This window comes from Oryzias melastigma, linkage group LG6 (assembly GCF_002922805.2).
Source record: "Oryzias melastigma strain HK-1 linkage group LG6, ASM292280v2, whole genome shotgun sequence".
NCBI lineage: Eukaryota > Metazoa > Chordata > Actinopteri > Beloniformes > Adrianichthyidae > Oryzias > Oryzias melastigma.
The window spans coordinates 241,236-256,395 of record NC_050517.1 but is presented as its reverse complement, the minus strand read 5'-3'; the positions used below and the strand labels follow the sequence as shown (position 1 = coordinate 256,395).

At 42.6% G+C, this 15,160-nt stretch overlaps 2 protein-coding genes across 3 annotated transcripts in view; one reads left to right on the top strand and one right to left on the bottom strand.

Annotated features, from left to right (window-relative positions):
• The window catches only part of LOC112152695 (voltage-dependent calcium channel subunit alpha-2/delta-4), a 63,688-nt gene that overhangs the window by 16,829 nt on the left and 31,699 nt on the right, over nt 1-15,160 (bottom strand). For both annotated transcript variants that reach the window (XM_024282435.2, XM_036212145.1), the window contains exons 19-27: nt 13,371-13,442; nt 12,979-13,040; nt 12,564-12,631; nt 11,871-11,916; nt 11,688-11,785; nt 11,510-11,600; nt 11,136-11,228; nt 9,516-9,637; nt 9,353-9,421 (exon numbers count right to left, since the gene is read on the bottom strand). In XM_024282435.2, coding sequence (XP_024138203.1) covers nt 9,353-9,421; nt 9,516-9,637; nt 11,136-11,228; nt 11,510-11,600; nt 11,688-11,785; nt 11,871-11,916; nt 12,564-12,631; nt 12,979-13,040; nt 13,371-13,442 — 721 coding nt within the window. The remainder of the gene's footprint in view (nt 1-9,352; nt 9,422-9,515; nt 9,638-11,135; nt 11,229-11,509; nt 11,601-11,687; nt 11,786-11,870; nt 11,917-12,563; nt 12,632-12,978; nt 13,041-13,370; nt 13,443-15,160) is intronic.
• On the top strand, nt 13-8,242 carry LOC112152697 (leucine-rich repeat and transmembrane domain-containing protein 2). The gene is made up of 4 exons (XM_024282437.2): nt 13-555; nt 5,849-5,962; nt 6,276-6,926; nt 7,082-8,242. Exons 2-4 carry the CDS (start codon nt 5,917-5,919, stop codon nt 7,558-7,560), a joined length of 1,176 nt encoding a protein of 391 aa, XP_024138205.1. The 5' UTR covers nt 13-555; nt 5,849-5,916; the 3' UTR covers nt 7,561-8,242.

Here is a 15,160-nt window from a genome sequence, read left to right as displayed (position 1 = left end):
AACGCATTTTTCTGGATTTCGTTTTGTCATTGTTGTCTCTCACTGTTCAGATGAGCCTACCATTGAAGTTATAGACTGATCATTTCTTTTTTAGTGGGCAAACTTACAAAATCAGCTGGGGTTCAAATAGTTTTTTCCCTCACTGTATATATAAAAAAAAACTTTATTATTCCTGCTGAAGTGCATTACTGTTTTCCTACAGAGCAGGACACACAAGCGCATTATCACTCACCCCCCCTCCACAAACACACCAGCAGCGCTCCCCCCGCCTCCCGCCAGTCCCCTCCTCCTGCAGCCTGCCTGCTGTGTGTTGGATGGAGTATTCGGAGCTCAGAGGAGGAAGAGCGGGTGGTGCTGAGGAAGAGGAGCCAGGTGATGGTTGACTGAAGGTCCATCCCAGATTCTGAACCGACTCCATGGGTGGACGGAGAGTCCGGCACATCAGAGTGAAGATTGTTTTTGTTTTCTTTTTTAGTAGATGGAATTATTTTGGTAAAGGGCTGTGTGAAAACTGCAGAAACCTCCAGCTGGACGCTACAGAAGCCATGTAGAATGGTGAGTCGCTCCTATTGGAGTTTGTATGTTTGTGCGATTGTGATCTCCTAATCCGTTCTGAGTCACTGTGATTGAGGTTTTAACGAAAATATGTCAACTAACTGGAAGTGAGTTATTTGAATTCTGATTCATTAGACTGGAGCACTGTTGAGGTCTCAGAAAACCTCTCTATGATGGATCCACACGCTGTTGTGTGAGCACAGCAGGGTCAGAGTTGCTCTGAAAAACATCATGTGGAGTCTACAAATGTGCATAAAGTCTCAGCCATTCATTGAAAAGTTCACGTCACTGCACCCGTGTCTTGTTTTTTTGCTTTTGCTGGCCCTCAGTGAGCATGCTGCAGTGTGTTTCTCGCTGGGCCTTTACACTGCTGACTTCGGAGGAAAGTGCAGTTACGGGGCAGATAGACTGTCTGTCTCAGGCCAATAAGCTGCTAGCAGCATGTCGAGTCAGAGCGCAAATACTGGAGCATTGCACTACTGATGTGGGAGAAACTGATTAAAGAGACACACATGTTTCCACTATAAGGGTAAAGAAGAAGTTGGAACCATGAACGGACAGCAGACTCACAACCCTGCAGTGAAACATGTGAAACAAAGCAGCCCCTCAAGAAAAATCAACTTTGACATTTTAGAAAAACTTGAGAAATGCTTCCATGGTTTGAGGAACCCACTTCGATTGAGATGTTTGAGCTAAAGTGGTTGAACCAGGAGAGTGAGCCAGAAAACTGAGCAGAGGTTATCACATTATTCCCTCCTGGGAGAAGGGTTTAAGTGAAAGCTTAAGGACAGCAGTGGATGAGAACTGACGACACAGCAGCAGAAGTGAAGGAGAGTGAGAGGGCCAGCTGCTGGTTCCATCTGCCCTCCTGGTCAGACATCTGTCCAGTTCAGAGACCTGAGCGGCGCGTTAATCTGCTGGATGTGATGATGCACGCCACACAATGGTCTCTCTGAGTTCTGCAACTCAGCAAGGAACCTTTGACTTTGGAAGCCAATAGCTGAACATGACAGGCGGAGTCAGAATCTAGAATCTACCTTCAGACATCATCACCTCAAGCTTTAAAGTTCATGTCTGCCACATTGAACCTAAACACAACAATCCATCTGACTTCCTGTGACAAGCATTTTAGCAACATACAGCCTGTAATCTTCTGTAAAGTTTTATTTTTTTAAAGGTAAATGTTTTCACTTTGAAGTCTTTTGAAGGAAATGACACGCCATGAGCTAAAAGATTTAAGAGAATCTTTGAAAGAAATATGGTACTCGAAAATAAATATCCGAAGTCCCTCCATGATCAGCTAATTTACAGAGAAAAAAATTGCATTTCACCTTTTTTGCTGGCTTTTTCTCCAGAGGTTAAGTTCCATTGTAAACAGGAGTGGTTATACAAATTTGAACACTTGTTAATAATGACTTGAAAAAAACAAAACGATAAACATTCTCTGTCCTATTTGAAGCTCATCTTGGACACTAAACTGCTTGACAGTTACAGTTTATTCACATTTAGAAGCTTAAAAGCAGATATTTCGGAAAAGTTTTTAAAGTGTCATTTTTCAAAGGGTTTCCTAAAGTTTAGGAAATTTTCGCTTATGCAAGCGGTTAAAGTTGCAAAATTTCCGCTTCTAGTTTAAGATTTTTTCTGGCGCCATCTTGCATGTGACCAGAGGCCCCTCTAAAGATTGCTAGGCTAAAACATATTTTTTAGGATGTTGAGGTCCTTTAAAAAAAAAAAGAAAGAAAACAACACCTTTAGGACCTTTTCCTGGTTGGTTTGGGTGCAGTGCTGGCTTCAAAGTTAAAAAGTTGAAGAAAGATTGTCAAAGTTGCTTTTTTTTTGTTCTGTGTTTTTAGTTTTTTGTGCTTTAACTGGGTTTTTATTTTGGGCATTCAGGCAATAATTTTATGCTAAAAGAATTGTATCCAATTGAAAGAAGAAGTGGTTTTATTAGCCGGTGAAGAGAGTGTTACTGAGGAAGTCAGCTTCAGTCGGCTGTATCAAGCTCAGAGAAGCTGCTCTCTGAAGAATGAGTACGGGAGCGCTGATGATGAGCATTAAACAACCGGATGAGAATAAGATGACATCTTTTTTCTGCTGATTTTGTGTGTTATTATGTAACTGGGATGAGGATTAGCGTTAATCCTGAATAAAGCCTGAGGTTCAGATAAAAATGGAGCTCCTGACTCAGTCTTTTCACACTTCAGGTCTGCAGGCTTGAAACAAGTTTACAAGTTTTTTTTTTCTTTAGTCTTTGATTCAGAGTTTAGAAAAAATTGCTAGAGTAACAGTTCTTTTCATAAAAGATATATTTTTTAGAGGCTCTGTCTGCCTGCTTGAGATAGAGATCCATCCATTCCTCCGTCAATCCACCCATCCTCTTATCCTGGTGTATCCCTTTAAGGGATCACAGTTGGACATAGACGGGGTACACCCTGGACAGGTCGCCATCCTGTCACAGGGCCACACACTCACCATCACACCTGAGGACAATTTAGAGGAGGGGTGGGCAAACTACAGCCCAGGGGCCACATTAATCAGCCGGCCACACTGGAATAAATTATTTTGATTATCCATCCGTGTACGAATTCCCACCCTAATCTCCAACTACAACATGGGATTTTTTTTCGGACCGCAATGCATTGTGGTCTATATTCGCTAATGTAGTGAGCATTGATGGATGCTAGTTTTTCACAAAGACTTCTGGGTAATTTCTAGTGCATTCAATTTTGGAATTGTTGATTCAAACAGCACTAGAAAATGACAAACGCACTACATAGCGAGTAGGGAAGGAATTTGGACAAAGCTCATATTGATGTTTTCATTTCCTGTACTTCTGGTGTCTCCCCTCAGACGGTGCACCACTAATAAACTAACTTGTGTTAAGGTGCAGAAAGTTATTTTGCAGATTTTTCCAATCATTCCATTACAACAAACATATTTTTTCTAAGTGTGTGTTTATCCCTGAAAGACATCAACCAATTGATGCAATTTGCACTGAAATAGAATTAAAAAAATCACAGTTTTTAAACACAAAAAGCCTGTTTTTGTCCAGATTCCATGTCTTTTCTTTCCCATGTAAGGTTTCTTCCCAAAACACTTCAAGCATCTGCTCTTGGTCCAGCCCATCTGACAAATTTTTGAACCCTTTGTGGTCCACAAGTCAAAAAGTGTGCCCACCCCTGATTTAGAGTAATCGATCAATCTATGAAGAAGGTTTTTGGACTATGGGAGGAAGTTGGAGCGCCCAGAGAAAATCCACGTCTGCATGAGGATGTGCAAACTGCAGTCAGAAGGGTCCCAGCTGGGATTTGAACCAAGGCCTTCTTGTTGTGCGGCAAAAACGCTGACTACTGCCCCACCGTGCCACGAGCACCTAAGCAGTTTTATTTAAACATTTAGAGGACGCCAGCAGGTTCCTTAGCTGCGTAACACAGTCTGCAACAGTGACCATCATCGGTGACCATGTAACACAAACAAGCTGCCCCGAAGTGGGCCCTTTAGCCCTTTCCCATCGCTTTATTTCTCATTTACCTTTCTTAAAGATGTAAAAAAGTGAGGAATTTAAAAAAGGAAATCATAAAGAACAGAAACGGCTTCAACCCGCTCAGATCACAAAGCATGGGAGCTGCAGGATCTTTTACTGCATTTAGTCAAACTGGTTCTGCTGTATCTGCAGCATCTCTGTGGATGTTCAGTGGGTGTTTTAGGAATGGTTGGTAATAACTTCTCTGTAAAGCAGCTCTCTCTGAATGCTTTTTTTGCACATAAAGCGAAAAAAAATGACGGGCAAAAGCAAAACATGTAAATTACAGAAAAGATCGGGGCCTGTAAACCCACAGATTATCTTTAATCTGTGCAAACATTGCTCTTCCTCTAATCGTCCTCATCAAGATGCACTTTTTTGGGTCACCAAAGCATTGAACTTAAAAGGAGTTTATTCTCGCTTTTATTTGGTCTCAGCATTCTGCGCATTGATGCATGACTAATGCAGTGAATGGAGGAGAATGCATGTGGATCTGGAAGAGAGCGAAGCAAATCTGAACGCGCTGCAGGGGATTATTAAGATTATGCATCCTAAAGAGCAGTTTAGGGAAAAGAAAAAAAGCAACGTGTCAGCAGCAGAACAGAACTTTGATTCAGCATCTTCCTTCGTCCTGCTTTCACCTTCCAGGTGCTTCAGAGGCTAAAACAGTGGAGTCAAACTCAATCGCACAAGGGGCCAAAACACAATTCATGTTGCGGGCTGAACAGGATAAACATTTATTGAACACTTTAAAACTAAGTTTTTAAAACATTAAACCGTAACTTTTTAACATGATTATGAACTAGATATATTTCATTACCTGCGATAATGCTAGTGTGAAAGCTGTAAGCTGAATTTGTCCTCTGAAAATGCTAGTGCTAGTAGCTGAAGATATTCAAATTGATAGCTGAAAACGATGAAGCTCATAGTCAACTAAAATATTACATATATCAAATTATTCTAAAAAACAAGACAAAAAAATAAAATAAAAACTAGGAAAACAGCTAGTATGTATCAAAAAAATAGCTAAACTTCAAAATCGCCTAAAAAAAACTGAAAAGCCTAAATTAACAAAAACAGCTAGCATGTAAGCCTTACTCAAAAACAGCCCAAACAGTTTTTTTAAAAGCCTAAATCATGTTGCTGAAATATTAGCTAAACTCCAAAATAGCCTAAAAAACAAAAAAGCCGAAATTAGCTAAAACCGCTAGCATGTAGCTGAAATGTTCTCTAAACTCCAAAACAGCATTAAAACAATCCAAAAAAGCCTAAATTAGAAACAGCTAGCATAGATTAAATATTAGCCAAACTCCAAAACAGCCTAAAAAGAACATTGATAAATGCTAAAATTCTCAAAAAAAAGCTAGCATAATGCCAATTTTTTAAAACTCTGCAACCATAACTTTTTAACATAATTATGAATAATAAAAATGCAGGAATATTATTCCAGAATAAATCAACTTAAACATTAAATAACTCATATTTCACTCTCCATAAAAATGTATTTTGTCAAAATTGTACAAGTTAGAGATAAGCACAAGATAATCAGGCCTTTATTAACAATGAAATAAAATGACCTGGAGGGCCGGATATAAATACCCGGAGGGCCGGATCCGGCCCCCGGGCCTTGACTTTGACACATCTGGACTAAAAGGAACTCCAAATAAAAGCTTTTCTTTTCCTCAGGTACTTGTTTATAGCTCCATGATGGTTAAACTCGCATCACATCCATGTCAACCTTTCAGCTCTTTCTTCATTCTCTCCTTCCAGTTTTTTCAGGGAATTCTCCAAGAGACCTCATGCCATACTGATGCTACAGCTGAGCTGAAGCTGCAGCCATGAAGCGGCAGACTCTCAGGAGACCACATCGTCTGCAGAGACTGAGTGAGTCCCGACCCGATTCCTCACCCTCATTGATGCTGACACTTCTTCAGAGGAAGAGACATTTTGAAGCGTCATTTTGAAACCGTCGGACAAGAATTTCCTCATGTTGAGGGAGGAGAGAAGAATTCTTCAGTAGTTTTCCCTTTTCCAGCTTCCTGAATCTCCTGCTTTCTCAATCATATATTTAGGGATCTCCACAAAATATAATATTATAACAGTTAAAGAAAAACCTTTCTCACAAAACTCTGAAAAAACAGTGAAACCTTTGTTTGGACAAAGATGACTTTCTCTGACTGCTGCTCCTTTCTTCCAGTCTGTGTTGCTGTCATAAGCTTGGTTCTGGTTCTTCCCGGCCTTGTGGGCTTGGTCAGCAGCTGCCCGAGCGCCTGCACCTGCTACGCCAACACAACTGACTGCTCTGCTGTCGGCCTTCATTCTCTGACCCCCGTCGTGGAGATGCTGGGCAGGGATTCTCTGTCCCTCCGACTTTCCCAAAACAACCTCTCCTCCTTGGGAAGGACAGACGCTTTCAACCTGAGCGGATTGGAGCTGCTGGATCTCTCCCAGAACCACTTCTACAGCCTCCAGCCCGGAACTTTCTTGGGCTTCGGCGGCCTGCGCTGGTTAAATCTTTCCTCTAACTACCTCGGCGTACGTCTGGCAGGATCAGACCTCAACAGCAGCACGTTCGCGGGTTTGAGCAGCAAGGCTTTCATGGGGCTGTGGCAGCTGCAGGGGCTCGACCTGTCCTCAAATGCTTTCCAGTGGCTTCCGAAGGGCCTGCTGGATGGACTGCAGAGACTCGCCTGGCTGTCTCTGGCCAGTAACCGTCTTGTGGCCCTGGAAAGAGGCCTTTTTGAACCTCTGGTGGGCCTGCAGCAGCTCCAGCTGGTGGGGAACCCCTGGGAGTGTGACTGCAAGCTGAGGGACTTCAAGCACTGGATGGAGTGGCTGCTTTACAGAGGTAAGCACTGCTGTTTGCTGCTCGACTGCCAGGACTGCAGAGCTGATATTATTAAAGCAATTAATCTCTGTAGAAAGATGTATGCTGCGCTGAGGCTGAATGCTCTCCCGTCTTTCCTTCCTCGCTCCCCCCTCACCTTCTCGTGTGGCCTGCAGGTGGACAGGTGGATGCGATGCAGTGCAGTGTCCCCGATGATTTGAAGGGCAGGGACATCCGCAGTGTGCCGGCAGAGATGTTCATCCACTGCCTGCAGAGTCCCATCAAGGAGGGGGTCCGGCACGCCGCCACCCGCCCCCCCTGCCCGCCTGGCAGGGTCAGCAGCACCGACGACTGTGTTCGGCAGCGCTACAGGCCTGTGAGTGTGCGCCGCGCCCACGGCACGCAGATAGTGGCGGGCGTGGTTTGCGGCACTGTGTGCATCATGATGGTGGTCGCGGCGACGTACGGCTGCGTCTACGCCTCGCTGATGGCGCGGTACCAGAGGGAGATTAAGAACCGCGGACAGCCTCTGATGGCCGAGTGTGGAGCTGAGACCGACCAGGAGGACGGGCAGATGTCGTCTCCTGACACCCCCGAGGCCGTGTCCAAAGAGGCCTGTGGCATCGTGCACGGTTATCGAATCAGCAGCTTCTGACGGCTCCTCGGCACCCGCCATCCTCCAGAGACACCCTGCAGCACCAGCACCCTCAGGACCGGGACCGGATTGCAGAGCTGATGGAGCAGACTGGACTCAGCAAAGCTGGAATGCTGCAGCACTTGCTTTAATGTATGGATGCTCTGTGAATTGTTGTTCCCTGCTCTGCGTCTCTCAGCAAGCTATTAAACTCCTCTGAATCAGCAGTTGGGGATTTCTGCACCTTCAGGCTCTTCCAGGGTTTAGTTTTCTCTGAGCAATGTGAATCTATTCAGTCCAGAAGCTCTGGATTGTTGCACATGCTTGTTTATCCCGACAAGCTGAATGTTTGTTCATGTTTAGTAAGTCTTCGTTTCCTTTTTCTGCATAAAAAAGCAAACCTTGTCAAAGTTCTGCAGCACATAAACTGAATCCAGGGGGAAAGCTGCTTACTGTAAAAACAACCTCTACTGCCACCTAGAGGTCCAGCTTCCAGCAACAAGATCCACAGCATCAGAGCACAAATTAAGCAGCTTAAAACAAAAGCAGGTAAAAAAAATAATGATGCAAAGCACAAAGCAGCGAGTGAGGAGGATAGAGAGCTTCCTCCAACATGATCTGTAACGTCTAATGTTTTTTTTTGATAAGGATTCAAAGTCTGCTCACAAGACATGCCTAGAAGAATAAACTGTATTTATCTAAACTGCTGTCTGGGTTCTTGAAGTGGTAAAAAGGTTTCATACTGCATTTCTTCAGGAGTCAAGCCAATGGTCTCAATGGTCACCAACTGAAGGATGAAGCTACACGAACGTCATGACAGCATGAAGCCACAGCAGCTTACACACACGGTTAGACTGTTTACCATGAAAACTCCAAACATCACAATTTTGTTCAAGGATTTAACATTCAAGCACAAGAAAAGTTTCCTCTCAGTTAAAATTCAGATTTAGGCGTAACTAAACAAAAAAAATGTGCAACTGGGATCTTAAACTTATTTTTTCAAAGGAAAAGTTTAACTCACTCTTGAATAAATGACTTCCTTTGGATTCCTTACATCTTCAGCTGCATCATGAATTTACTAAAAATTTAAATTTCTAACTGAGGTTTCAACAATAGGCCATTTTCATTCATTGGTCAGCAAACCTGTCTTCTAGGTAGCGCTAGATTTCCATACTGACAGTCTACTTAAGATAATAGAAAGTCAAACTGATCTCACATCTCAATGAGTCATTTTTGTACAGGTAACATGTGGATCAACTCTATCTTGAATTCCTATAATTAGAATCTAATTACACAAATTAGTGATACATTTAAAGTTTAGTAATCTAATGGAAGAACAGCCTCATTTTGTGCAAGAATTGGAAGAGCCACACCTTTACCACCATAACCAGAAAACTAAATCTCTGATAAAAGTCAGTTTAGCTACAGCTACAAGGTACGAAAATAAGTGTTACATAAAGACTGACATAAAGATTGTTGGGAAAACAATGTGAGAAACAAAGTGTATCACATTAAAAGTTGCATCCAACCCCATTTTAATATCAGGTTTTTGGACGATCACTTGATCAAACTTTATAAATGAAAAAATAAAAGCTGCTGAAACATCGATTAATCTTTGACCTCATCCTCTTCTTATCCTCTGACTGGGATCTGAATTGGACAGCCGAATGTCCCTCCACTTCTACTTTTCTTCCATTCCTGTTCTTGTTTAAAAAGATGTAGTTGTCTGACGGTTGTTTTGAGTTTGACATTTTTTAACACCCATCATTCTACATCACAGAAGACAGTGAAGGAAGGTGTGATGAGAGCTCACCTCCGGCCATGGCCGTCTTTCCTCCAGAAGACACCGTCACTGCTGTCGTAGCCACAACGTACTTCACTCCTGCTGGGAGAAACTCTTGTTTAACACTTGAAGTCAAGCTTTAGAGGAGATCAACAGATTATGGAGGGGAGGGGGGTTTGGCTGCTCACCAGACCTTTGTCATTTACAGGATAGTAGTAAAACTTTCCAGGAGTGTTTTCCACTGCCAGACGGTACCACAGGGGGAAGTGATCGATGGTGAACAGGTTGTCTTTATCAGACAGAGTCAGGAACCTCCTGTGAGGAGCAGAGTTACTTCAGACAATAGTTTTCCTTCTCAGGTCTAACAGCTGAGGGACAAACATCAGCCTTCTCTCTGGATCTTTCATCAGTGCTGGACTGACCTCTAACTTGGAGCTAATTTGACCTGAACTTCAGTGTTCAGAGGTAGAGGTGGACTAAAAGCAGCAGCAGCAGCAAGTGTGACAAAGGAAATCCATGTTTTCTTGACCATGACCTTGTGAACCAGAACGATCCTGAGCGAAAACACCTCTTGGACCAACAGGTGACTCTTTAGCTCACCGTAGCCTGTTGTCATGGTGACTGCAGCGTGTGTTTCAGGAGGGGGAAAGTCGAGTGGCTTGGAGTCTAAAGTGTAACCATCCATGGAAGATAAAAAGCCAGTGAGGCTGTTGATAATTGACAGAGGGTGAGTGATAATGTATGGTGCAGCATCCCAGAGAGAAGTTTAGTCAGCCTGGTAGTTTTGTACTTCCTGACTTAAAGATAGAGGAGTTACCTTGCAAGACGGCACAACCAGTGTGTAAGTCGCACTAGGTGTGTTTGAGATCCTTCAGGCGGACACAGTGCTGCTGAACTGTGGTGCATGTTGGGTAGTTTTTCCTCTGACATCACATGTAAAATCATCATACAAAAATTGGGTGCTTGCTAGGGCGAGAGCAGCTGGAAATCTGGCACTGTGCTAACTGTGAGCTGCCTTGAGGACTACAAAACAATGCATTGTGGGAAACAGTGTCTTGTAGTTCAAAGTAAATCTGATTAGAAATGAAGAAAATCTATGAATTTTTGATTTGGCTAAACACACCTGATCCAGGTAATCAGCAGCAGATAATGCAGGATTTCTGGCCCTCGAGGCCTGGCTTTGGACACCCCTGCTGTACACAGTGCCAAGTTTCTTCTCTGTTCCTGCCCGCATGACTGCTCCCTTGATGCTCACATGTGTTCAGTTCTAGTCCTGGTCTCCAGCTCCCGAAATTACAAGCCAGCCAGCCCCAACCCAGACCACCCTCTTCCTCTGATAGGACTACTGATCTTGATAAACTGTTTAAATCTTCACCTGTCTGCTACTTTGATCCACCAGTACTCCACAACAACAGGTCATTAGACTGAGATGGAATAACTTATCTTTAGAAGTTACATCAATTATAAAAAAATAATCTTTTGTTATAAGGAATCAAAATACATAATCAAAAACTCCAGTAAAACAGGTCAAAGTATTGGTTATTTAAGAAAAATGTAAAAAAAAATAGTTACTGTTTTAGAGGAAAACAAATCTGTTAAGTCACAGAGTTCTAAATGAAGTGCAACAATTTAATTTGGCTATAAATTAGACAAAAGTACATTGTGTAGTTTTTGAAGTGAGCTGTGGACAGAAAGTACTGAGACTGAGTTCATTTGACAGAAAGCTCAGTGACAATTTACAGGAGGTCCTGCTGCAGGATGACTCAGCAGATCAGTGATCCAAGACTCCGGACCGGATGCCACAGACTCTTACTTTGCCACCCTGACCTCTGCTCCTGCGTATCTCATGATCCTCAGGAGGCCGGAGCGTGTTCCGAGAAACGCCGTCTCAACGCCCGGCTCCACCCTGCAGGTGCACACCGCAGAAAAACAGAAGGCTGAGTCTGTTACATCACCTTGGCTCTGTCCATGCAGACAGAAAATCAGAAATCATCGCACTCCCAGAAGAGATTTTACTAGAATAACCCAGAATTCCAGCTTACTTTGAGTTCAATGTGACCCAAAGGCCACTCTAAAAAAACTGTCATAAAGCCCTTAAAACAGACTCTAACAGTTTGAGAATTGTTCAAAATAGACTTCAAAATCATTTCCATCTTTCTAGTTGAACCCCTGAAGCTCCAGCCTCACCTGTCATTAAGCATCAGGGCGTTCCAGTAGGCCTCCACTGGAGCTGTCACCACGGCGTCAAACAGCGTCTGCTGTAAAAGCACCTCATCGCCTGGGCAACAGACAGCGGAGTCAGCCACAGCATAGCAGAATGCACAGACAAATGAAGAATGCGTTAAAGCCGGATTGATGGACGTACACTCCAGGTCAGGCTCCTTCCCCTGCAGGTAGCGCACCACGGCTTGAAACTGGGTGAATTTACGGTGATCGGGGTCTATGTCTGTCTCGCAGTACGTCCTGAGGAGCACAGAAGATGAGAGGACCAAAGCGGAAGAGAACTTTATGAAACTGATTTACAACACCACAGCGGTTGTGAACGTACCACTCAGAGGCAATGCTCAAGTCTGGAGACGTCAGATCATGCAGCCCTGCAGACAAAGGGAACCATGTTTGAACAAATGACAACACAAAGAGTAAATTCCACATTCTCCCTCTGGTTAAACACTGCAGGGTCAGAGAAAACATGCAAAAATCAGTACCTTCACATACTGCACTAGGTTCTCTGTGATGACACAGTAATTGTAAAACAAGTAAATGTTTTCATAGAAACAAAACTTGAACATGTTTTACTGAGTGGATGAGGGGAAAGGAGGGGTGTTGGTGATGCTCTTCTTGGACGGCTGTGGTTACTAGTCTGTGTGGCCCCTGCATGCCCTTTACTTTGTATGCTTATCTTAAAATGATCCATCCGTCTGGCCGTCCATCCATCCATCTATCCATCCATCCATCCATCCATCCATCACCCTATCTATCCGTCCGTCCGTCCGTCTATTCATCTGTCTATCCATCAAACTGCTCAATCCCTTTCTGAATAAATGAGTTGCTGGAGCCTATCCCAGCTGTGACCAAACCAGAGCCTAACCACTACACCACTTTAAAGTCAATCTCTGTAAATGAATTGTCACTCAATTCCAAAAACTTTTAGCAAAATATGCTAATTTTCCAGCAGGATGCTGCTCTAACAACATGACACATTTTCAGGACAGGATTACAGGGAATACAGGGGAAGTCATACCTTCTTCCACAGACACGTTCCCCATGAATATCACGCTTCCATGGCCTCTGGTCAGCACCATGCCAAAGCTGCAGAGCAAGTGAGAAGAGACAAACTCAACCAAATCTCCTAACTGTGCTGTGTTTTGCTGCCCTCTACAGGTTAGACCAGGCAAGTGCAACAAGGGACAACACACGAAGATAAACAACAAAAGTTGAAGGTTGAGTCTATCTGCTCTGCTGCAGCTGTAAAATCTTTGAACCCCTACTGTCACCATCAATTAAAAGCAAAAACCCAACAACTTTTTTAACAGAGGAGGAAGTCCAGCAGCCCACCAAAGACTACAAATGGAGGACAACCAGAGGCAGAGCATCCCTGCAGGGGAGGAGGAAGCTAGAAAATCAGGAAGTAAACAAAAGAAGAGCCGGTAACTCACCTGAAAGGTGTCTCATCGATGTCTGTGTAGAAATAGTTGTTGACGAGGTACAGGGGTCTTTTCTGTGAGATGAGGAGACACTTAGGTTACAGTGAGACACATTTCCTCCTTAGATTATCTAAAGCAAAAGAGAACATTTCTAATACAACCAAGAAACATTTAATTTATATTAATTTGTCCGTTGACTGGACGTTGGATTTTGAAAAACATTTTTTTTAAAGATGCTGTAAGGACCTGATCAGCTGAGAGGCTCATTCCCCTGTGATTGTCATGGTTGTCACAATTTACATAACAGCTACTCCTCACATTTAGACTATAAGACAGAAGTAAACGCCTCTGTGTGCTGAAGTGACCGCTGGATGTTTATGGCTGAAAATATGTGGATGTCTCACCCCTTTGTCTGCAGAAGCTCTGATGCTCAGCGTGCTGCTGCCTGTCTCTCCTTTCACCATAGCCGTCCTCAGCTGGAGGAAACATATATACTGTAAGTCAGGCTTTAGGTTTTCCTATTTAGAATTTTGCCTAAAAGCAAATATTGAGGAGCTATTTTACTCAAACAAAACAAATAAACACTGCTTCCGTCTCAACATTGAACAACATAATCCCCCTGTATCTTGAAGAGGAATTGAAATTCACTTCTTGCAGTCATGAAAACACTTTGACCTCTTTTGACCCATGAAGTTTTCACTCAAGAAATGACCAGATTTCTCTGAGTCTTAGAAATACTCTGTTAAATCACAATTTGAGTGCAAATGTGAATAAAATGTGAGTGGAATCAGCCACAAATGACTGATGGAAAAATCTTCAGGAGTCTGCGGCACACAAGTAAAGAAAGAATGCACCAAATGGTTCAGAGCCAAAAATAAGTTCATTTTATAAATAGAATAGTGGGCTAATCGGGTGTAATAGCTTCAGAGCTTTAGTCTTTTAGCAAAGTAAATCCTAATGCATCACTGTCAGAAGGAATCGAGGTAAAATGTTTCCAAATTTGGCTGCTTTGGATGAAATCGTGTCTGAGAAAAAACAAGCAGTTAATTTATCTTAGTTGCTTCTCTGGAGTTCCACAGGGGTCTGTACTACATAATAAAAGATTAAACACGCATTCCTAAATTTTCATCATTCAAGGCCTGTTCTGACATGTGACTTACCAAAAACCTTTACATAAAACTGACTGTCTTACAAATAAAAACTACAAGTTGAATAAAAGATGATGAACTTTTAATCTATGACATCTCTTTTGTCAAGAAAACATTCTAAAGTCAAGACAGAAAGCCTTTGTGGTCCCTACTGTAATAATCCTAGCGAGTGTGCAGTGTAGGGTTGGATATTTGTTCTTGTTTTCAATGTGAGCTTTGTCTTTAAGGTTGTTAATGTGCTGGCTCCCTTTGTGTTTTGGTATTTTGTTAGTGAAACGTGTGATAATGACACAGGTGCATTAACTAGTGGAAGTTGTGAGTTACTACTACAGTAAAGGAAAGAATTCGCACAAATGCATTCTCTTGATTAGAGGCACAAAGGCTTGGGCTGAATTTGAATTCTTCCCTTCTACCTACCCCTCCATTTGTTGGGCCATTTGTAGTGGAAATAGTGTCCGAAATATTTGTTTCCAAGCGGAGGGATACAGAGCTCTCCGTCGCAGAGGAGGAGAAGCACTTTTCTTCACGTGGGTTTACATTTAAATGTAAGTAATGAATTGTAGTTTTAGCATAATATTTTCAAAGTTATAAAATCACTACAATGTATATTTAAGAGCTAGAAGCTCCGCGCTAGCGTAGCTGACGGGTGACTATTAGTGACATCAGTGAGCAAAAGTGACGTCCGAAGTTGGAGACACTATTCTTCTATAATTCTCCGATTGGAGGGTTAAATGTTATGGTAGGGAGAAGGGGAGAATTTAGATTAGCCCTTAGGATATCCAGGTCAAATAAAGAAATGTTACCATCATAAAAAATAAAAGCTGTCATTTTTAGTTTGATGAATAGAAATGTAACCTGTAAGAAAGAAATGTAAAATGTAAACTTTACACCAAGTTAAGACCAGAAGAAGCTCAGGGAAATATTTTTATTTTTAAAAATGTTCTTTAAAAAGCTTCCTTATTACACTTCATTGAATGATGAACTGGTTAAATTAAGGGTTTGGTGATAATATGCCAATGATCCACAAAGATCGTGTAATAGCTGCT